Raw genomic sequence first — 23,655 nt, 5'->3', positions numbered from 1 at the left:
TGAACGGGTGGGTTTGTGGTGGGATTCAAGATTTGAAATGTAAATTTTAGATTTTTTAACCCATTACTTCATATACACGCCTTTTAACGCCTTTTTCACCCCCCCCCCCTTTTTGTTGTCTCAAATGATGAAAAAATGCCTTATTTAGGCCCCAAACACTTGTTTTTCTTTGAGAAATGGTGTAAAAAAAAGTGACCTCTTTTTCGGCGCGGCCCCCTAACCAAAAGATACATCAGGGGGTTGCCAGAAGGGGGATGTGCCCCCTTCTGTTTTGGGGGGTTTGAAAAAATTTTCGCCAAGAAAATTTTGGACTTGTGAGAGGCTGTAAATGACCCCAGATTGATCATAAGGTAACGTGTAATCAACGCTGAAAAGCATTTGACTCTATCTCAATCCATTGAGAAGTTGCAGCACTTTGAAATCAATTTTGATGGAAAAAATCAATTTTGAGATGTCCCCTCGTTGCCATGGTAACAGAAAATTTAAGCCTGAGCATGTTGTTGCAAGGACAATGGTCCAGTCAACATTTGTGCCAAGTTTGATTAGTGTTGAAGCAGTTTTTATAGTATTATAGCAATTTGAACTTGTAACGGGAGACTTTTCAATGAAGACAGCCATTTTTCGCAAAATGCTCATGAAGTAATGGGTTAATGAAAAAAATAAAAAAATCTACAAAACAACAATTTTTCTTCAAATTTATATGACAGGCCATGTTTAAACATGAATAAACGCCATTTAGGGTAATTTCAAGTATTTTCATCATTTTCTGTTAATGAAAAAAATAAAAAAATCTACAAAACAACAATTTTTCTTCAAATTTATATGACAGGCCATGTTTAAACATGAATAAACGCCATTTAGGGTAATTTCAAGTATTTTCATCATTTTCTGTTAACCCATTACTTCATATACACGCCTTTTAACGCCTTTTTCACCCCCCCCCCTTTTTGTTGTCTCAAATGATGAAAAAATGCCTTATTTAGGCCCCAAACACTTGTTTTTGTTTGAGAAATGGTGTAAAAAAAGTGACCTCTTTTTCGGCGCGGCCCCCCAACCAAAAGATACATCAGGGGGTTGCCAGAAGAAAATTTTGGACTTGTGAGAGGCTGTAAATGACCCCAGATTGATCATAAGGTAACGTGTAATCAACGCTGAAAAGCATTTGACTCTATCTCAATCCATTGAGAAGTTGCAGCACTTTGAAATCAATTTTGATGGAAAAAATCAACGCAAAAATAGTGATTTTTAGCAATTTTGAGATGTCCCCTCGTTGCCATGGTAACAGAAAATTTAAGCCTGAGCATGTTGTTGCAAGGACAATGGTCCAGTCAACATTTGTGCCAAGTTTGATTAGTGTTGAAGCAGTTTTTATAGTATTATAGCAATTTGAACTTGTAACGGGAGACTTTTCAATGAAAACAGCCATTTTTCGCAAAATGCTCATGAAGTAATGGGTTAACGAAAATAAACTAGTCTACCTCCCTCTTCTATGGTGAGCCACGATTGAAAGACCGTTCCAAGAATTTGCTCTGCGTTATATATGACATATTCAAGTGTAAGTTGTCTCCCCTGACAACTCTTTTTGAGGCCCTACTGGGGTGTTATTATAAAAATGTTAAGTTGTAAGATTTGAATTAAAGATTTAATCCTCTAGCGGATAAATCGAATTTTATTTTGCTTTTAAATATAGATATCATAAATAAAAAATCTTGTGTGGTCACTCTGTTTCATATTCTAAGGGTAAATGCAGGAGATATAATTTACAAAGACTGTCCGTGCTGATTTATGCATATGGATCATACAAGAAAACGAATTAAAAAGTTTCGCAACATAATATTTAACTTCTGTCTTCTGTGGATTCATCTATCATTGTAAAGGTTTTTTGTCTTCTTTCTTTTTTTCTTTTTACCATTTTGTGATGTTAAAATAATAAATATATATCTATTTTATTTTTATTTTTGCTAAACAGAGAGTATAAGAAGCATTGCAGCAGATGTACGAAATATCAGGAATGACCTTGAGAATAAAACTTCCGGTTTAGATAACTTATTGGTGATTACAGATGAGATCAACAAAAAGTGTGAGGATGGACTTTCAGACCTGTCTAAAAATTTGGAAAGACAGACAAATGATTTGAGATCTTCTTCCACAGGTAAAGCTGGAAAGTTTACATGTTACCTTAACAGTGTCGATGTGAACACTTTTAACAAACAAATAGGGTGAAAAAATACAGTATATTCTTTAAACACAATTCAATCACATAGTTTACATACATATATTGGAATATTTGCAAACTGATTTACAAGTTTGCTACTTTTATTTGAGGCATGTGAATAATATATAAACTCAGGATATAGCACCACCAAACATTTATTCTTTTCTTTCATTTTAGTAGGGTTAGCGATGATTTCGCGCATTTTGTGCCATCTTCTGTTAATGTAACGAAAATTTGCAAACATTTTGCATTCAATGTCTGTAGATCTACTTTACTTTGATTTTTTTCTTTCTTACTAAAATATTTGTACCCCCACAAACGAAGTTTAGGGTGGGGTATAAAGGGAGCCAGTTCGTTGACCGTCAGTCCATCCGCCAGCCCGTCTGTCAGTCCAGTTCATGATATCCAGATGAAAACTCTTACAAGAGGCAATCGATTTACTATTTTTTTATTCACAGATGTAACATCATAAAATACAGTTCAAGTTCGAATTTGACATCATACTTTTATTTTCACAGAGTAATGTCACATTTTTAGCCTACATCATTTTATGAAAAACATGGTTTCCGGTCGATTAGTCTCTTTAACAAAAAATGGATTATAATAATTCTTGGTACATAGGTGACAGATGTAAAACTATAAAGTACAGATCAACTTCAAATTCAGGCACAAAGTCCTCTTTTTTTCACAAAGTTATGGCCCCTTTTATAACTCTTTAATAGGACAATAGATTATGATGATTTTTCGTACACATATATCACATCATACAGTACATGTTGAATTCAAATTTGGTATCAGACCACTACTTTTTCACATACTTATGACACCTTCTTCTTGCATTGGTTTACTTTGTAATGAAGCCTTTTATTGTTCTTATCTTTGGTGACCCATTGTTATCTTACATTGTTCGCCACTCACCGATGCCATATTTACAACTATATACTTCGAACAGATTTTGACAAACAGAAGAATGTTCTCGAGGACCAAAAAAAAGAAATTGAAGACCTTAGACAAGACTTCAACAATAAATCTTCAGAAATAGCGGCAATTAAAGGTATTCTTTAAAAATATATTCTAAGATGGCAGTATTTATTAAGGGGGCTCATCTGCGGTATTCTTTTCTGAGGTAACTTTTTTTCAAAATATTTATACCATTTGATTTAGGTCTATACCAATATTATGTATAAAATTTCAGAACGTTAAAAGATGTTCACTGCCTTTTTCAAAAGTTATCACTTTTATTGAAGACAACATTTATTTACTTAAATTATCGAAAAATTAAACACTGCAAGTTGGTCTGAAAATATGCTCTAAAAATCAATTTATAGATCAATAACTTTCTACATATATTTCATTTAACTGTCCCTGTCTGATTATATGTTAAACTTTTCAAATTTTTAATGTTTAAGAGGGAGCTACTTTAAAAATGTTCAGTGCATAAAAATTTAAAAAACAATTAATCATACTTTAAATTAAAGAAATAATTGTGATTATACAGTTGTTGAAGAGAAATTACTGCAAAATCATTTAGATCACCCTAATTTTTCATGCTTTTCGTGGAATGTTCCCATAAAATATATCCAATGATATCTTGTTTCGTCTGCTGTATAGGTTACTTTGCACAACCTTATTTGCATTTATTTATGTTTTGCAAGAACCAGTTGACATCCACAGTTTAAATTAAAAAACATGGAAATTTTCTTTTTCGACAATTATCATTGGCATTTCACTGCACATCGATAATTATTTGTATGTGGCTTCACATTACAGCATAGGTCGTTTACTAACCACTTACCAGTGGTAAGATACTGTGAAAAATGGTATATTGGGTTGTGGTATATTATCCCTCTTCACATGTACTGTTCGTTAAGAAAAGATAGTGTTTCGCATTGCTATGTTGAGATGGAGCGTCAGACATGAACAACTCTACTTTATTATAATGTGGCCCTAATTAGTTTATTTATTAGTCAATATCGTGTTTTTAAACATCCTACTCTTGTAGAGTAAACATTTCGTCACTGGCAAGTATATTTCAGAGTGCAATAATGATTTTTGAAATCTTTTAGGGGGTATTTGGATGAACCTAATACTCATTTCAAGATATTCAGGTGGAATTCTTAATTTACTACGTAGAGAGATGTTTTTAACAACACTGCTATCAACCAAAATTCACAAAAAATCATTTCCCAATCATTTGAAGTTAAAAATGTGTTTTCTTATTTTTCTATAACTTTTAAGGTAGCTCGCTAATTTCCTACCGAAATTGGAAAACACATAGATCTTGGTGATTTGTTGGTATGCAAACATGTACATATTTAAGCTTTATTCTGTAAACAAGATGTCTAAGAGCCCCCCTATAGGCGGCGGCAGAATTGCGTCTTTTTATCCGTAAAACATCATGTTCTTCATTTCAATTTTATAATATTCACTAGTGTATGCCTTTATGCTGACATCTTTCTTTTATCTATGCTACATACTCGAATACTTCGCTTTTACGTATAACTTCCCTCCGTTTTGACGTACACATTTGTTGAAATATCGCGCGTCATTGCAATACCAGTTGTGAATTAAAAAAAATTAGCATGTAGTGAAATAGTGAATGAAAATATTTATTCAATAGTTATATAGGGTTAATGCGCAAGATCTTTCATGTCTTTTGCTATCACTGTTTTAAACATGTTTTTTCGGTTCTCTCAAAAATGGATTTAAAAGCATTTAAATACTCGTTTTAATCAAAATTTTTGGAGAATACATGTGCTAATGTCAGAAGAGGATATGTGTTTAACCAATCCGGACATAAATGTAAAATTGAACGACAAAAGCACTACGAATATTCGCCATTGAATGACAACGTGGATGTGTGCACGGACTTTTACCATATTAGGGAAACCAAACGGGGACCTAAATAGTAGAGGATTTCATTGTTTTTGGCAAATATTTAGATCAAATCTGAGATTTATTAAATACAAAGGTATCTATTCCACCTCGAGTAAACAAAGATACAGCTATTGACCACAATGGTAGGCGACTTATAGATCTATGACTATCTGCTGGGTTACAAATTGCAAATGGCCGGTTAAATAACGAACCAGGAAATTTCCTTTTGTTAACACCGAAAATAATTTACTATTAAACTTTTTAGACTTTGAAACTGTGTCGCAGTTCAGTATATGAGATCATGCTGCTATGGAGTTTAAATGTTCGCTACGCTAAGCAGACGACAATGTTAGCACGTGCACGAATTCACCGGTTAACCCAGCTCCCTTGACCTATAAAATAGTATCGGATGACAAAAAACAACTTTTTTTTCGTGCATAGGTCACTATTAAACAAGATGCATTTAATCACATTATCGAACGCGCATCTCACGCACCACATAAATGGCTAATAGTGCGCATAAAATCTTCGATAATCTTACACAAAACATATTACCATACACTCTAGAAAAACAAGCAAAGATTGGTTGCTAACTTCGTTTCGGCAAAAAAATGAGTTTAAACGCGCACATTATATTTTTGATCTTAAAAAAACAAATGAAAACATGGGTTTGTTCATGCGTGCTTGAACTAAGTATAATAAAGAGAAGAACAAAACATTTAATATGTAGGACAGAAAGTTAGCAATTTAGCTAAATCTCAATAGACAATCTTGGAAAAACATTCGAAAATTCTTTAAAAAAGGCACCATTAAAGGCTGATAATCTTAATCTCGATAGTTTGTTTAACCATTTTAAATGCATGTTTGGTAAGGATCCGCGTTATTTGTGATTGTGCATTTATTTACAATTCTATAAACCAAAGCTACTTTAAACTTTGAATGCGTTATAATTCGTTGGATATTTGTAACAAAATTAGAATATTTTGTTTCTTTTTCATCGCTAGTTTTAAGCTGTTTTAAGGTTAGGTCGGAAGCGCTGTTCATGATCTTGAATTTCAGCATACAAAAATAAGTTTATTTGACAGTTTGGTTGGCCTTATTCTAAATTTTTGGTGTGAAAAATGGGGGGGGTGCATGAGGCGACCGACATAGAACTGTAACATCGTGTATTAGGCGTGAAACATTCAACAAACCTTTCCGCATTTTACGGAAAACTCGGACGCGTACCACTAGCTGTATTTAGAAAAATAAACATTATTGGCGTCCGCGCCGAAGCGCGGCGCCCTTTATGGAATGAAATCAGATTTTGTGAAAGGGCGACAGCAACTTCTCGAGCCTTTTAGTCGGTCAAAATAAAAGCCGATCATTCCGATCGGTATTAGAGTGCTTGATTATTAATTAAAAATGAAATGTCGCGATATGTACAATGAATAGCGAACTAGAGAATTTCGCAATGCAAACATTTTCAAATGAAATAACCGTTTCCGTCAATAAATAGCGCTCTTCGGGGTTTTTTATTTATCATTTTGTAGTACACAGTGGGTTATTATGGTATGTTATTGTTGTACATGTATCCGAAAGATGAGTTATTGACCTAAACATTCCGAAAATCTATTTATAGAGGGATGTACTCCTATCGGTAATTCCCGGTCTCTCCCGGTCTATTTTGACCGGGATTTACTAGTGACCGGCGAATAGTATCACACGTTTATTGTACGGTCTCTCCCGGTTTTGGATTAGATGTTTGATATCGTTACAGAACAGAACAAATATTTTACAGATAAATAAGCTTTTTTCCAAAATGAATGTTTGTCACTTAGTCTGGTTACAATAATTAATAAACACAGATCAACTCTCAAATTTATTGATTATTATTAGATCAACTCTCAAATTTATTGATTATTATTATACATAAACATACAATTCGGAAAAAACCACCAACAACAATAGCATGTTTCATTTTATCTATATGAGATAAAAACAATAAAAATGGTACATTTTTATGGTATTAATATGACACTATCAACTTTGAAACATTTTATTTAATTTGTTATTCGTGTTTAGTAAAGATGCCGAGGAATTATTCAAAGTTACAAAATAGATTTTAAAATTATTCAATTGATTGATAATTTAAAAATATTAAGGAAAAATACAAATGTACATGTACATGGTTTAAGAATAAACAATATTATATATTGAAAGATTAACCATAATTTACTGACTTTTTCCAGTTAAGTTTTGACTTATTATCGTCGGTCAATATGACAATTGAATTCTTAAAATTTATTTTACAAATTTAATAAAAAAAAAGAGTAGTAAACGTAAAAACTCAGTATCAAAATAGCACATAAAACACTAAAAAGAAAAGAAAACAATATTCATAAAATCTGTATTTTATTTTACTTAAAATAGATATTACAATTATTGTATAATAAACAATTATGCTCAACATGATCAACATGGTAATATAACCAGTGTCATATTTTTACTAAATGTGAACAGATATATTAAGAGGGGGTCTTCGCTAATAGCGATAACATAATGAGGGACAATTAAACAAGTGTGGTGTTGATCATGCGTTACACATATGGAATATAAATGATTGTATACATGTATATCCGTTGCTATTAATAATCACGATCATAAAGAAATAACAAGTAATATTCTAATCTCTAGCATGCCAATCAAAGCTCATAATGAACAATGTCTTTCGTCCATTCATTCATAAGTGATAAACAATTCTGGTAAAAACAAATTAACCATTGAAGGATTATCTTGTCATCATATGTCTACTAGTTCATCTTCACCTGCTGCATTTCTTGCTAGGACGCCCTTTGATGATTTGCATATACGTTATACGTTTCTAAAAGCTGACGCTGAGAGTGGGCCATAACTAGGCTGCTCAAGCGAAAAGTATTTAAGAAGTAAATGGATTAAGCTATGTCCGCGTCCAGATTTCAGATTAAAGTTTTGGTGCAGTAAAATATTTTTCACTATAACTTTGTCATTTCTTAAGGTATCAACTTCAAACTTCAAATATATGTTCCTTATTCTCTACCACATCTTATGTGACAAAATTCAAAAGTCTAGCACCAATATTTTCAAATTTATCTCCCCTTGAACTTAGAATTTATCTTAAAAAATACTACTTTTTACTGTTTCTTCTTTATTTCCTAAGGGATCAACTTCATACTTCAAATAAATGATCCTTATCATCAACCAAATCTTATGTGACAAGATTCACAACTCTAGCACCAATATTTTCAGATTTATCTCCCCTTGAACTTAGAATTTTTCTTAAAAAAATACTTTTTTTTACTGTTACTTCTTTATTTCTTAAGGGATGAATTCATACTTCAGATTAATGTTCCTTATCATCGACCACATTTTATGTGACAAGGTTCATAACTCTAGCACCAATATTTTCAGATTTATCATCCCTTGAACTTATAATTTTCCTTAAAAAATACTATTTTACTGTTACTTTTTTATTTCTTAAGGGATGAACTTCATATATTTCCGATCCTTAAAGATCGTTCAGCACGACATTATTGTTGTGCTTGTGGTATTTTAGTTCTATCTATTCGGCATCTTTTTGTTGGGTGGTTCCATTATTCCTCACTTGAATACTGTTTAATCACCCTTAGGATATGAGGTTTGCTCTTTAAATTTGTCGTTTGACGTTATATCTCATAATCTCAGATCCCCTTTCAAATTTCCATTTTATTTAGTTCCGCCCATTGTTTTTTCGTTTAGGGCACACGCATTTTTTTAGTTGGGGACCATATGCCGCTTTTCATGGAATGGCCCTAACGTGTCACATTGAAGGTTCCATGATAACCACCATATGAACACATATGCGGATGTTTCAAAATTCTAAATTTTACCAGTTCATGTTAAATGTTGAATTCTGCTTAAGCCTGTGCTAGGGAGTGTGGACGGTAGTTTGCACTTATCGTACCGTCCATGAACAGGCTCATTCAAACCGAGCCTGCAACATTTTCAATTTTGCCGCGTTGGGCTTTCTTTAAGGATTCTTATTTCACTCTATTTCATATTTCAAATATATGTTCCTTATCATCATCCTTTTCTTATGTGACAAGGTTCATAACTCTAGCACCAATATTTTCATATTTATCTCCCTTTGAACTTAGAAATTCTCTTAAAAACATTATTTTTTACTGTTATTTATTTCTTAAGGGATCAACTTCATACATCAAATATATGTACCTTATCATTAACCACATGTTATGTGACAAGGTTCATAACAGTAGCACCAATATTGCAAGAATAATCTCCCCATAAACTTAGATTTTTTTACTTGAAAAATATTATTTTTACTATAACATTTTTTAGTTTTAAAGGTATCTACCTCAAACTTTAAATATTTATTCCTTATCACCAATGACATTTTATGTGACAAGGTTCAGACCTCTTGAAGCAACACAGATTTATCTCTCTTTGAACTTAGGATTTTCTTTATGAAATATTATAACCTCTTTACTTTTAAGGTATCTACTTCAAACTTAAATATATATTTCTCATCATTACACACATGTTGTGTGACAAGGTTCATAACTCTAGCATGACTATTTCCAGAATTATTGTTATTTTTTTACTATAACTTAATATATAATTATACATAATTTATTTTTCTTTCATAGTTTTGTCTTCCTAATTGCGTCCAGTATTTTATTAGTCGAGCTTCGCTGTCTTCTGTGACAGCTCTTGTTTTTGTATGTCCTAAATATCGCGAATTGAGAACAAAATATTTTCGACAATATTTTTGTCATTGGCCTTCGATACATAAATTTGACCCACAGCTGAAAACTCTATTTGTAATTAATCGAACTACATATGTTTTGCCAATAGAAAAGGAAATTCATAATTTGATTATATACCCCCATATTATACTCTAGTTATTAATTTGAAAACAACAGCTGGTATGATAAAATAAATACATGTACACTGAAATTTATTAAAATGTGAAAAATACTGTGTATTCTTAAAGTCAATTTAACTTGTTTTTTCTTTCTGAAAACACGTTTTCATGTACTTGCCACACTTATATATCTTTTTTTGCTATAAACTTTGTAAAAGGGTTTTATGCACAATAAATTTATGTTATGTAATGTTAAATATAAAATAAAGGGTTAGTAAAACGCAATGACTTTGGTGACGTTAAAAGATGTCGGAGTTTAAAGAATATACAAACTCACAATATTCTTGCGTCAAACATTAAAATTCATACAAAGTCTTGTTGATTCTTTTTAAATTTTCAATGAAATGGATGCGCTAAATGAGCCAGTTATAATGTTTAATCCGACTTTTAATTAATACCTTTCTGATTTTCCGGATGCAATATCATTCATCTTTCAATTTAGTTTTTTGAAAGGGTTTTGGCTTACCATTTTTAAGTTTGTGCATTACATAGACTTATTTTATTGACAGGATAATAGGTTTATAAATTAGTAAATGAACCCTTCTAAACTCGGACACGCTATATAATCACTAATCTATTCGAATATACGTGTACTTAATTACCCCCTTTTTACTTAATTATCGCATGGTTTTGGAACTTTTTCTTTGTTCTTACTAGCCCACTATACTAAGTACACTTTCATTGAGGATTTGAAATATGTATTGAAATTAACATGCCAGGGCACAAGGGAGGGAAAAGCACTGAAGATATCTTTTATTTGCTGATTTTTGTTTCAAAAAATTAACTGCGATTAAACAGCTATAATATATGAAACACGTTGGTTACGAGGGTATAACACTGGCTCGCGTGACATCTCGGAATGTTTCTGCTAAAAATCGTCTCGGCCTTACGGGCTCGACATTTGTTAATAAGCAGTATCATCCATCGGTATGGCCCCATCCACTGTTATATCCTCGTATCTAACTTGTTTTATTACGTATAACTTCTACATAGTAGCCCTCAAAAATTTTATTTTTCCTAAAGATTTCCACTACATTTTACATATGTAAATTAGCACCTCCAATCAATACCAAAAATATTCGTTTCCAAAAGGGCATTGCTCTGCTGTATATTGCAATCAAATGCTAAATATAATTTTTAAATAACTTGCAATGCCTATTATTTCATAATTATTTCAAAATGATACCACCGAAAAAATTGTTAACGTTATCGTCGTATTCAATTTTTTTGTATACAGTTTGATTAAAAATAATAATAATGAAAAACAAAAATAAATTTAAAAACAACGTATTTATGTAAACAATAAAATGGAATTATCCGTTATCAACTTTCATTTGTTGCCATAGTGATGTAGTCGGTAAAGTGGTCTTAAGTTTGATTTCGCAAGGTTCCTGTTTGAGACACGAAATCATAATAAATTATCTTTATTATATTTTGAACTTACATACACAATAATTCTTACAAACATACAAACTACTCAACTTCTGCTAAGCACCATATGTTTGAGTGTGAATACTTTTTGGGATAATTTTATTAACGCCGTGCGAAAGGTTTTTAATTTTGATTTACTGAATTTTCAATTAGCAGGAGGACGAATTTAACCCTATAAATGAGTTTAAAACTGATTTTGTGCTAAAGAAGAGGATAACCCCCCTCTTTGAAGATTTCAGAACATGCAGCGTGTTTTTAAATTATTTTTTTTTTCTTAACAGTTTAAGACTTAATACGGTATGTGTGACCCGTGACTATCAATGACGGCTTTGTAGCGCCTTCTCACACTCCCTATTATGTTTTTGATCGTTCTAACGGGTATGGCTGCCAATTCTTGGACCAACATGGCTGCAAGCTCCTAGATGGTTCTGGGTTGCCACTGACGAGCTGAAATTCTCACCTGCAGCTCATTCCACATGTGTTTTATTGGATTTTAGTCAGGTGAGTGAGCTGGCCAGTTCATTCGCTCGATAGACACCCTCTAAGGTAGTCCTAGACAGACCGCCCTATGAGGGCGGTCATTATCGTCCATTAGAATGAACTAATTGCCAACTTCTCCAGTATACCCCTTATCTGGTTGTCAAAGATGTCGTCTATGTATCGCTGACCTGTCAATGTACCTTTATTTAGCACAACCAGGTCGGTTCGTCCATCCCAGTTGATGCCTCCCAACACAATAACTGACCCTCCTCCGTAGCGGTCATGCTCAGCAATATTTACCGTCTGAAACCGTCCACCACGTCTTTTCCAGACTCTAGCACTCCTATATGTGAAGTCTATGCAGAACCTGGACTAATCAGTGAACAGAACGTGTCTTTAGTGTTGCACAGTCCACCGTATATGCTTCTTGGTCCATTCAAAACGAGCCTGGCGACGTCGACGCGTCAAGGGGAAACGTATGCAAAGTCTTGTCATCATGCAGCCTTCTACGTACCGTCAGCGTGGAAACCGTCAGCGTCAGCGTCTTCTGTGACAGCTCTTGTTTTTGTATGTCCTAAATATCGCGAATTGAGAACAAAATATTTTCGACAGTATTTTTGTCATTGGCCTTCGATACATAAATTTGACTCAATTATTGGACTCCACAGCTGAAAACTCTATTTGTAATTAATCGAAATACATATCTTTTGCCAATAGAAAAGGAAATTCATAATTTGATTATATACCCCCATATTATACTCTAGTTATTAATTTGAAAACAACAGCTGGCATGATAAAATAAATACATGTACACTGAAATTTATTAAAATGTGAAAAATACTATGTATGCTTAAAGTCAATTTAACTTGTTTTTTTTTTCTTCTGAAAACACGTTTTCATGTACTTGCCACACTTATATATCTTTTTTTTGCTATAAACTTTGTAAAAGGGTTTTATGCACAATAAATTTATGTTATGTAATGTTAAATATAAAATAAAGGGTTAGTAAAACGCAATGACTTTGGTGACGTTAAAAGATGTCGGAGTTTAAAGAATATACAAACTCACAATATTCTTGCGTCAAACATTAAAATTCATACAAAGTCTTGTTGATTCTTTTTAAATTTTCAATGAAATGGATGCGCTAAATGAGCCAGTTATAATGTTTAATCCGACTTTTAATTAATACCTTTCTGATTTTCCGGATGCAATATCATTCATCTTTCAATTTAGTTTTTTGAAAGGGTTTTTGCTTACCATTTTTAAGTTTGTGCATTACATAGACTTATTTTATTGACAGGATAATAGGTTTATAAATTAGTAAATGAACCCTTCTAAACTCGGACACACTATATAACCACTAATTTATTCGAATATACGTGTACTTAATTACCCCCTTTTTACTTAATTATCGCATGGTTTTGGAACTTTTTCTTTGTTCTTACTAGCCCACTATACTAAGTACACTTTCATTGAGGATTTGAAATATGTATTGAAATTAACATGCCAGGGCACAAGGGAGGGGAAAAGCACTGAAGATATCTTTTATTTGCTGATTTTTGTTTCAAAAAATTAACTGCGATTAAAACAGCTATAATATATGAAACACGTTGGTTACGAGGGTATAACACTGGCTCGCGTGACATCTCGGAATGTTTCTGCTAAAAATCGTCTCGGCCTTACGGGCTCGACATTTGTTAATAAGCAGTATCATCCATCGGTATGGCCCCATCCACTGTTATATCCTCGTATCTAACTTGTTTTATTACGTATAACTTCTACATAGTAGCCCTCAAAAATTTTATTTTTCCTAAAGATTTCCACTACATTTTACATAATGTAAATTAGCACCTCCAATCAATACCAAAAATATTCGTTTCCAAAAGGGCATTGCTCTGCTGTATATTGCAATCAAATGCTAAATATAATTTTTAAATAACTTGCAATGCCTATTATTTCATAATTATTTCAAAATGATACCACCGAAAAAATTGTTAACGTTATCGTCGTATTCAATTTTTTGTATACAGTTTGATTAAAAATAATAATAATGAAAAACAAAATAAATTTAAAAACAACGTATTTATGTAAACAATAAAATGGAATTATCCGTTATCAACTTTCATTTGTTGCCATAGTGATGTAGTCGGTAAAGTGGTCTTAATTTGATTTCGCAAGGGTTCCTGTTTGAGACACGAAATCATAATAAATTATCTTTATTATATTTTGAACTTACATACACAATAATTCTTACAAACATACAAACTACTCAACTTCTGCTAAACACCATATGTTTGAGTGTGAATACTTTTTGGGATAATTTTATTAACGCCGTGCGAAAGGTTTTTAATTTTGATTTACTGAATTTTCAATTAGCAGGAGGACGAATTTAACCCTATAAATGAGTTTAAAACTGATTTTGTGCTAAAGAAGAGGATAACCCCCCTCTTTGAAGATTTCAGAACATGCAGCGTGTTTTTAAAATTTGTTGTTTTTTTCTTAACAGTTTTAGACTTAATACGGTATGTGTGACCCGTGACTATCAATGACGGCTTTGTAGCGCCTTCTCACACTCCCTATTATGTTTTTGATCGTTCAAACGGGTATGGCTGCCAATTCTTGGACCAACATGGCTGCAAGCTCCTAGATGGTTCTGGGTTGCCACTGACGAGCTGAAATTCTAACCTGCAGCTCATTCCACATGTGTTTTATTGGATTTTAGTCAGGTGAGTGAGCTGGCCAGTTCATTCGCTCGATAGACACCTTCTAAGGTAGTCCTAGACAGACCGCCCTATGAGGGCGGTCATTATCGTCCATTAGAATGAACTAATTGCCAACTGCTCCAGTATACCCCTTATCTGGTTGTCAAAGATGTCGTCTATGTATCGCTGACCTGTCAATGTACCTCTATTTAGCACAACCAGGTCGGTTCGTCCATCCCAGTTGATGCCTCCCAACACAATAACTGACCCTCCTCCGTAGCGGTCATGCTCAGCAATATTGACCGTCTGAAACCGTCCACCACGTCTTTTCCAGACTCTAGCACTCCTATATGTGAAGTCTATGCAGAACCTGGACTAATCAGTGAACAGAACGTGTCTTTAGTGTTGCACAGTCCACCATTCAAAACGAGCCTGGCGACGTCGACGCGTCAAGGGGAAACGTATGCAAAGTCTTGTCATCATGCAGCCTTCTACGTACCGTCAGCGTGGAAACACGGATCCCACTTCATTAACAATGTCATTTCAAAAATAGCTTTTGCTGACGAAAACCTTGCATGACGTGCCTGAACGACCAAAAACCAATCCTGATCTGGTGTTGTGACCCTTTGCCGGCCCTCAGCATGCCTCCGGGCGGGTGAGACATGTAGTCGGTAACTTTCTCAGGCTCTAGTGATGATGGTATTGTGTACACCATGCGCCTCACCAACCTTGCGGAAGGTTGCCACCGGCTGCACCATCCCTACAGCCCTCCATAACTCTGCCTCTTTGCTTCTCTCAAATGCCGCTTAATGTTAGTAATCGGCATATCAAAGTGACATATGAAATGTAAGCCACTAAATGACAACAAGCCGGTAATGTCGTCGTTTAACGAAAGACATGTGATTGCACACATCATCAAAAAAAACATGAACACATTGGGGTGCATGCTTTCCATGCTACCTAGACGAATTGTAACGGATTAGACAACACGGATTCATGTTAGCGGACTATCTCAAAACCTTGCTGAATCAGATTTTTTTAAAACTGGAAAGAAATCTGTCTTATACTTGTGATAATATAAAAATTTACTTATGGTGCTTAGCAAAACGTTGAGTAATATATAATCTATACTTTGGTGATATTCTATTCATTATAAGATATGTTACTTTTACTTCAATTAGTAAGCAAGAGTGTAGGTGTATAGATAACGAGTTTTTGAGCTTCTAGCTTGAACGAAGTACACGTTCTTAATGACGCTTTGAAATTGTTTAGTGTATATGAAATAGATCGTGCCTATGAAGATGTTGTCAGTGAAAAGCCTGGTTTGTTAAATTCCCTCGCTATACCATAATTGAGATATTGATGAAAGCTGTGTTTAATCCAATATTTAAATATATAAGAAGATAATGCATATTTCGGTTATATATCACATATTTATGCGCAGAAAACGAACTTCTCCTACAACCACATGCAAACATGGATCCTACATGTACCTCTCCAATACTAGGCAACTGCAAAATGCTCCGCTTAAAAACAAACAGTAAAGTATGTCAATAATTAATACAGATTTTTCGCCGAACGCGGTTTCAGATCGCGCGCTATTGAACATTCGGGTTTAAAATAAACAAGAATATCTGTAATTATGTGAAATACGTGAGAAATTAAAACCAGAGCATGAGAGCGTGATTTCTATTTTAAATCTCACTTATTGCGAGAATATTAATTATTGGTATTTAGCTGCAAGAGAAAAGAGAATCTCTGATAGCTGTTAATAAATAAATACGTGTAGACAAGTTTTGAATTAAATGTATGTGCTAATTATATTATATGCTAAATATATTATATATATATTATATGCTAAATATATGTAATTACTACCAGTAAATCATGTTTATGTACAAAACATTGTTGTCGATCATTCATTTTTAAAACATAAATGCTGACTTTATATTTCGTATAAAAAAGTAAAATAAGAAAATAAATAATATTCATTTCGAAAATGACTATCTCAAAATTCTCTTACTAATTGATCTCTTCTTTTCGAAATAATTACATATGATAACATGGAAGTTTATGAAGTATCGAGATATACATAACATGTTGACAAAGCGGCTGCGCCAGCTCTTTCAATTTTTTTCTGATATTCTTTGCAAAATCTATGTTTGTATTTTTTTCCTCTTAGTTGGCTTTTGATTTTTATCTTTCAATATTCAGAATTGTCTTTCAGTGTCTCGAACTATTTATATGTTTTCTTTACCTTAAAGTTAGACAATTTTAATTCATCATTTTTTTGACCTTGTTAGCACTGCGATAACAATATGCTATATTGGAGATATCAGTCAATCAACTTCAGTGGTTACAACTCTAATTAGTAACAAATATAGGCTGACATTCCAAATTCTTACCTTATTAGGTATTCGGTGGGGGTATGAATCACCTTCAGTAATAGCTCTAGATGTGTTCTTTTAGAAAGCATGAAAAACGTGTCAGTAGATGTGGCAAATATTAAGAATGACATGAAGAAGTTAGATGACGTCAAAACCATGAAGGATGATCTTTCAGAACTGTCCAAAAGACTTGCGGATTTGGAAAAACAAATGAAAGAGTTGGATCAGACAACGGAGAACAAAACACGTAAGTCTAATTTATTTTATTTTTATCATGTTAATTGTTCTGCTAAATCAATTAATAATGTTTCCAAACTTTTAAAGTAAATCAAATATGCATATTATAAATAGCTCCATGATATTGAATAGCGAATAAATATAAATAAGTTTGAACAAATTCGTTTTCGCTCGATTGCGACGAAAGATTAAAATTTCTTTGAATCACTAAAAAGTGTCGGTATAATATGAGGAAACATGGTCTTGACTCTTGTGTGGCACGATACCTCGATCTTTGTGTTTACAGGCAGAGATCTTCATCATAAGGCCATCTGCTCTTCTATATCTCAATATTTAGTTAAAGTCTTATTATCACCGCTGATTCGTGGGGTAGCCATTCAGCTAGTCGACTAAAGATCGGTGGTTCTACTCATGTCTCCACTCGTTCCTAAAATAATGCAGAAGGCGCACATGAGGCCTTCCTTCCGAAGAAAAAGTAGAAAATTCCCGTATGACCTTTGCAGTGTCCGTGTGACTAAATAGTTAACAGACCAAACAAACAATGTTGAAATGACGAATAAAATGATTTGTGAAATTTCCAGTTGTCTCTTCAAATAATGCAAAAGTTTTTCTTTAAAATTTCATTGCCTAATCTAAAGTGATTTTTGCCTTGAATACATCTGATAAACAAATACTCATCAAGTATTATAAGTATACAACTACTCAAGCCCGTGATATTTTTATTTTTCCTTCCCAAATAATTCACAGGTACTAGTATACTAGCAATATTTATTTTTATTAGTTATTAATTTTTATAATTTTTTTAGTTGATTTTTGTTGTTGTTGTTGTTGTTTTTTTTTGTTTTTGTTTTTTTTTTGACAAGGTCTTCTTACACTGCAAATACAAACCATTGTCCAAGTTTCCCCTCAATAGCAGAACATTTATTTAGTTTTAGGGTTTATAAGTCACAACATCAACACAAAAGACACAACCAATGTCTAGAATAGACCTTATGATTTCTCTTCTGTTTTGTCAGAACAACTTTATTTTACACTAAAAATCATTTTCAAATGAAATAAAACATTTGATTATGCAGATTTATGTGTAAAACTATCTGTTTTATATCTCTGGCACTTAATGAAATTCAGCATTGTTAAAAATGAATTTATTTGACAGTTTTATAATCCAACTTCGTTGTTACGTCGCATATATCACACAACGAAAAATGTAATTTTATCAGTTCATCACCATTATAATTATCAGTACATAATCACCATCATATTCATATCCGTCGTCATCATCAACAAAAATCATTATTATCATCAACATCATCATTCGTATATCATCAGTATACATTAGCATCACTATCAGAATATAAGCAGCAGCATCTACAACAACAATACACCATTTTCATCACAAATCTATCCCTTCGGGAACTATATGCGGCGTAACACAGTATGAATTGCTTATTTGAATTCTATGCTTTGGTAATATTTCTAAAGCGCGTTAATCGCTATTTTTATAGTTATTAAATTGTTGTTGTGACTTATGTAGTATATTTGTATATTTTTAGAGACTATAGCATTCAATGTGATGGATGCAGTAAACTACACGGGTAATGTCATAAAATTCTCCACAATTATACTAAACGAAGGCGACGCCTACAACATAGACACGGGGATTTTCAAAGCACCAACTGACGGGATTTATCAGTTTAATGCACATATTTGCGGCAATAAAACTGTAGGATCAATAGAGTATCACATAATGGTTGGCAGTATCAAGATAGTTACCGGAGAATTTATTCTGCCAAATAGAGCTACAGATACAAAATGTACGTCTTTTAGTGCAGTAGCATTAGTTCGAAAAGGCGAAAATGTTGGTGTTGGGGGAATGTCGTCTTTCTCTAGTTTAGATCAAAGATATCATGATGACGTATCATCTTTCTCTGGTATATTGATTCGCACAATATAGGGTAAAATTCATGAACAATGCATTTGGCTTACAAACATCATTAAATATTAACATGTAATGCCTCTTTTTGCAGCTTATCCTTAACCTTCGGTAGGGAGTGGGTTGTCCGCCGTCCATCCGGTAACAGCATTCGTCTTCTTCTCCGACATTATAATTCGATTTATTTTAAATTAGTTTTTCAGGTTCTTTGTATCACACAAACACGCACGCACACACACACACTGTGGTTTGCTGATGTAATAGGTCTCTGCTAGATGTCACTGGATGTCAAAATATAAACAAAAAGCTTTTAAACATATTCTGTCAGGATGATCAAGTTTGCTAAAATAATTTTGCGTACCTCTTTTAAGGTTTAAATTTAAGGACATACTAAAGCTTAAAATATAACTATCTATGCGTATATTCTACTCAGGAACCAACGAATCTTTTGCTATAGCATTTTGAAATATTCTTATGAAGTAAGAAGTATGAATAATTAATATGAAGTAAGTCATCCCTTTCTTTAAAAATATAAATAAGTAATATGAAGTAAGTCATCCCTTTCTTATGGGCAAGTAGAACATTATATGGAAATATGGCGAGGTCTTCTCTATTAATACTGGTCAGGGTTACTTCTAATTTATTTGCAGCTTTATCGTGACAGCCATACTGCAATCCATTTATATTTACAAGAACACCAAAGTTTTATCGCATTGTAAGGCCTCCGGTCTAAAGTACATTCAAAATGGCATCAACTGTAGTTATGGTGTATATAGAACAGTGTATTTAGATGCGCTTTAATAGATAAGATAATGGTATTGACAGGTAGCACACAGGATTAATAGCTCAAGGATTCTGAAGAGTTTTCGAACATCATTAAAATATTCTGGTATGCACAATTCCTTAATCTTTGTGAAAATATTCGTAGAAATACCGTTTGGTTGTCTACTTCGTTGGCTATCCAAACATAGCTATATCCGTATTTATAAAATAAAGGGTTTACATGTGTTACCCATGTGACACGACATGTCAGGTCTAAACGTTTTAACTTATAGAGAATCTCTCTGTAGACATACATGTTTACTTGCTCAAATACTGATACACCTTGCCATTACTTCACAAGAGTGGCTTCTACCACATTTACTGAAGGCAAAAAAAATATTGATTCATACATGCTACACGTTTACAAAAACGAGCATGTATCTATCTGTCGATAATTGGACAAATTTTGTATTCTCATATTTCTGCTGGGCAAGTCAATATTGTTGCAATTGTGTAGTCAAATAACTTGAATAGTTCTTTGTGATATAGGTGACTGAAATAACGTTTATCGCTTTGTTTGCTTGTAAAACCAAACATCTTGGGTGTTAGTCCAAAATCACGTCGGAGTAAAGAATGACCCAACAATTCTTTTAGCACGAAACAACCTCAATTTTTCCCCTTGGTTTGTCCATTTTTTATTTTGTCTTTTAGAAGTATCCATCTTTCCGAAACAACATGATCTTAGATTTGTCTTGATTGATTTTAAATCCTGTTGTTTGTTTTGTTGTTGTTTATTTCTCTCTCTCACAAAAATCACCTTTTTCAGTTATCTGAGTTTGTAGTTTAGCTCGAGGATATATCGTCTGCAAACATAAAGGCAATTTATAAGGAATATCGTTTGTAATAAAAATAATCACCAAAAAGCCATTTTTTTTCAGACAAGTTTCTAAATCGTTTGTACGTATAAAGCAAGAATATAAATGTAGTTGTACATTTATATAAGTGACACAGCCCTGCTTATTTCGGTTCAATTTCGCATGGAAAGAAATACGTTATACCGGTACCTTAAAACACGATTGTAGCTGACTGAACATGGATTTAAAAATTAATAATAGCTTGCTGTTTTCCTTCATACCCTTACGTCTCAAGCTGTTCCATAGCTGAGCATGAATCGAAGGCTTTCATGATATCGATAAAAATACATATGCACGTCCTTTCTTTTTAGACAAGTATTTTGCACTATAGCTTGTGAGTTAAAAACGTCATCAACGGTGAAATACCCACGTCTAAATATTGCTTCCTATTCGTCAATGACACTTTTTGCTTCTGTCAAAATAATATGGATTGAAAGTACTTCTTGCACGTGGCTTAAGATATCAACAATGACAGAGAGCATTATTGGCAAAGCATTTACTTGACATAGGTACTTAAAGTGGATTACATGTGCAATATGATAAATTTATTCACTTGAAAAAATATTTCTTAATTGGAAAATTTGTAAATTTTTATAAAATTGCATGAACCTACAGGCGTAACACATAATATTACCGGATCATTTCAACTACGAAAATGTACAGTTGTAATAGTTTATGTCACAAACATGTATATGCAATGATTGTTTTTGACTTTTGGCTACTTTTTTCAATAAAATAGATTTTCAAACATTGTGTTCCTTTACTGATACTTACATTTATTCCTTTACTGGTACTTTGACAGCAGTACAGTCTGGTCAGCGTGCATGAAAAGCGAGACTGATGTTTTTACTGATATTTTACTGTATACCTTTTTATAAATGATCTTCAGAGACTGTCTGCATAGACTTACATAGGTTTAATGAGAAATTAAATATATTTAACTAGATTTATCAAAACTCGAGACTGCACGTTTTATTTATTTCAAAATTTTTAGATTTACTCACAAAATCAGAATTTCCAGTATCAAGATTTCCAGTATGACAGTGTTTTCGCTGTTTTGCCAGTATTTTTCCGTTCTCATAAGATAAATTGTCATGCACGTGTAAGATAGTCAGGAAAATACCCTAACTTGCGTGATAGTTTCAGTAGTTTTGTCTTTCATGAATGTGTTTTAATGAATAAAATCGTTTAAATACTTAAAGAACATTTGTATAAAATAAACATCATTGTCGAGATGTTGTCAACTTTCCTTAAATTACGGATGTTCTGCTTCCAAAAGGGGCGATGTAAGTAATCTTAATAGTTTTGAAAGTGTTTCACATGAAATAATTTAACAAATAAAAAAGTCTATGTATTTCATGAACAGTTTACTGAACATCAGAACATACACCCTGACAATGTCAATGGTCATTTAAACCTAATTTGTCTACACTGGTATATCTCATGACTGTCAGAAACTTCCAGGCAATGCCTTCTTCTATTAAAAATGGTACTGCCGTAAATCAAACTTCACTTTAGTTTTAACGCACCTCTGAACAAACCATTGTTTCTTAACACTTTGTTCAAAATGGCGAATTTTTGATATCTATTTTCAAAAAATATTTTATCTATACAATTCTACTCGCATGTCAGTTAATATCAACTGAAGAAGTGCCCGTAGAACCCGTTTGTTCTAAAGTTCCATATGACGAACATTTACTGGAGAAAATTGTGTGCGAAAAATGTGAAGAAAGATCCATAAAAACAAGTTTTACTAATGTTATGGCTATAATAAATGACATTCAAGGCAATAATAGCTATAGCGAATTATGAAACAAATTGTCAGAAGTAGACAATTTAGAAAGACTGACGGATATTTTAAACAATGGCGAACAAAATTGTCGTGTCTAAGACGGTAAACGGAAAAAGGGATCGAGTAAGCGTACACTTTGCATATTTAGCCCCGCCTATAAATAAAGCACGAATTTCTTATAAAGCGTTATCATCATGATTAAAATAGACTATAAATCTGTGGGAAATGATCAGTGTTACTGTATGTAAGTGCATATGCTTAATCCCCTAATAAATATACACGAATGTCTTATAAAAATGGAAAAAGGCTTTAAAGTGTTAAGTCGTGCAATAATGGTGCTTTCATTCATAATGCCAAATTGATTTAATCAGCATATGAACCTATGTGAGGATATCAAGTTAGATGACTAAAGGATCATCTGAATATACATACAATGTATAGTTTTGTTTATATGAAAAATATATTAGGAATCATATTATAAGAGACCAAGTTTATACTATATAGTTTTCATTGAACAGATACAAAACGCGATCACGTAAGATGACCATGTACATTATACTATACTTTTCATTTGAACAGATATCAGCGGGTCACGTACTTGATGACCAGGGGATCATCTACTTGTACACATAAAATAATTTTCATTGAACTGATATCATTGGATCACGTAGGTGACCCCAGGCGATCATCTAGATATACACGTCCTCTTTCTTATTATGGAAGGGATATAAGGGGATAACGTAAGATGACCAGGGGATCATCTAATTTTACATATGCTATAGTTTTTATTGATCAGAAATAAGGGGATCACGTAAGATGACCAGGGGATCGTCTAGATGTGCCAATACAGTATAAGATTCATTGAACAGATATCAGGGGATCACGTAAGATGACCAGGGGATCATTTAGATGTACATATACTATAGTATTCATTGAGCAGATATCAGGGATCTCGTAAGATGACAAGGGGGTCATCTAAGATT

General features: G+C 33.1%; 1 protein-coding gene across 1 annotated transcript in view; it reads left to right on the top strand.

The window, feature by feature from the left end:
- The window catches only part of LOC132759623 (myosin-15-like), a 33,481-nt gene extending 11,880 nt beyond the window's left edge, over positions 1 to 21,601 (top strand). The window contains exons 2-5 of the mRNA XM_060751435.1: positions 1,970 to 2,152; positions 3,168 to 3,269; positions 17,117 to 17,281; positions 18,825 to 21,601. Of these exons, the coding sequence (XP_060607418.1) occupies positions 1,970 to 2,152; positions 3,168 to 3,269; positions 17,117 to 17,281; positions 18,825 to 19,225 (851 nt within the window). The 3' untranslated portion in view covers positions 19,226 to 21,601. The remainder of the gene's footprint in view (positions 1 to 1,969; positions 2,153 to 3,167; positions 3,270 to 17,116; positions 17,282 to 18,824) is intronic.
- The last annotated feature ends 2,054 nt before the right edge of the window (positions 21,602 to 23,655 follow it).

Source organism: Ruditapes philippinarum, unplaced genomic scaffold (genome assembly GCF_026571515.1).
Source record: "Ruditapes philippinarum isolate M1 unplaced genomic scaffold, ASM2657151v2 ctg3168_1_1_1_1, whole genome shotgun sequence".
In the NCBI taxonomy this organism is placed as follows: Eukaryota; Metazoa; Mollusca; class Bivalvia; order Venerida; family Veneridae; genus Ruditapes; species Ruditapes philippinarum.
This window is presented reverse-complemented; position numbering and strand designations above follow the sequence as displayed.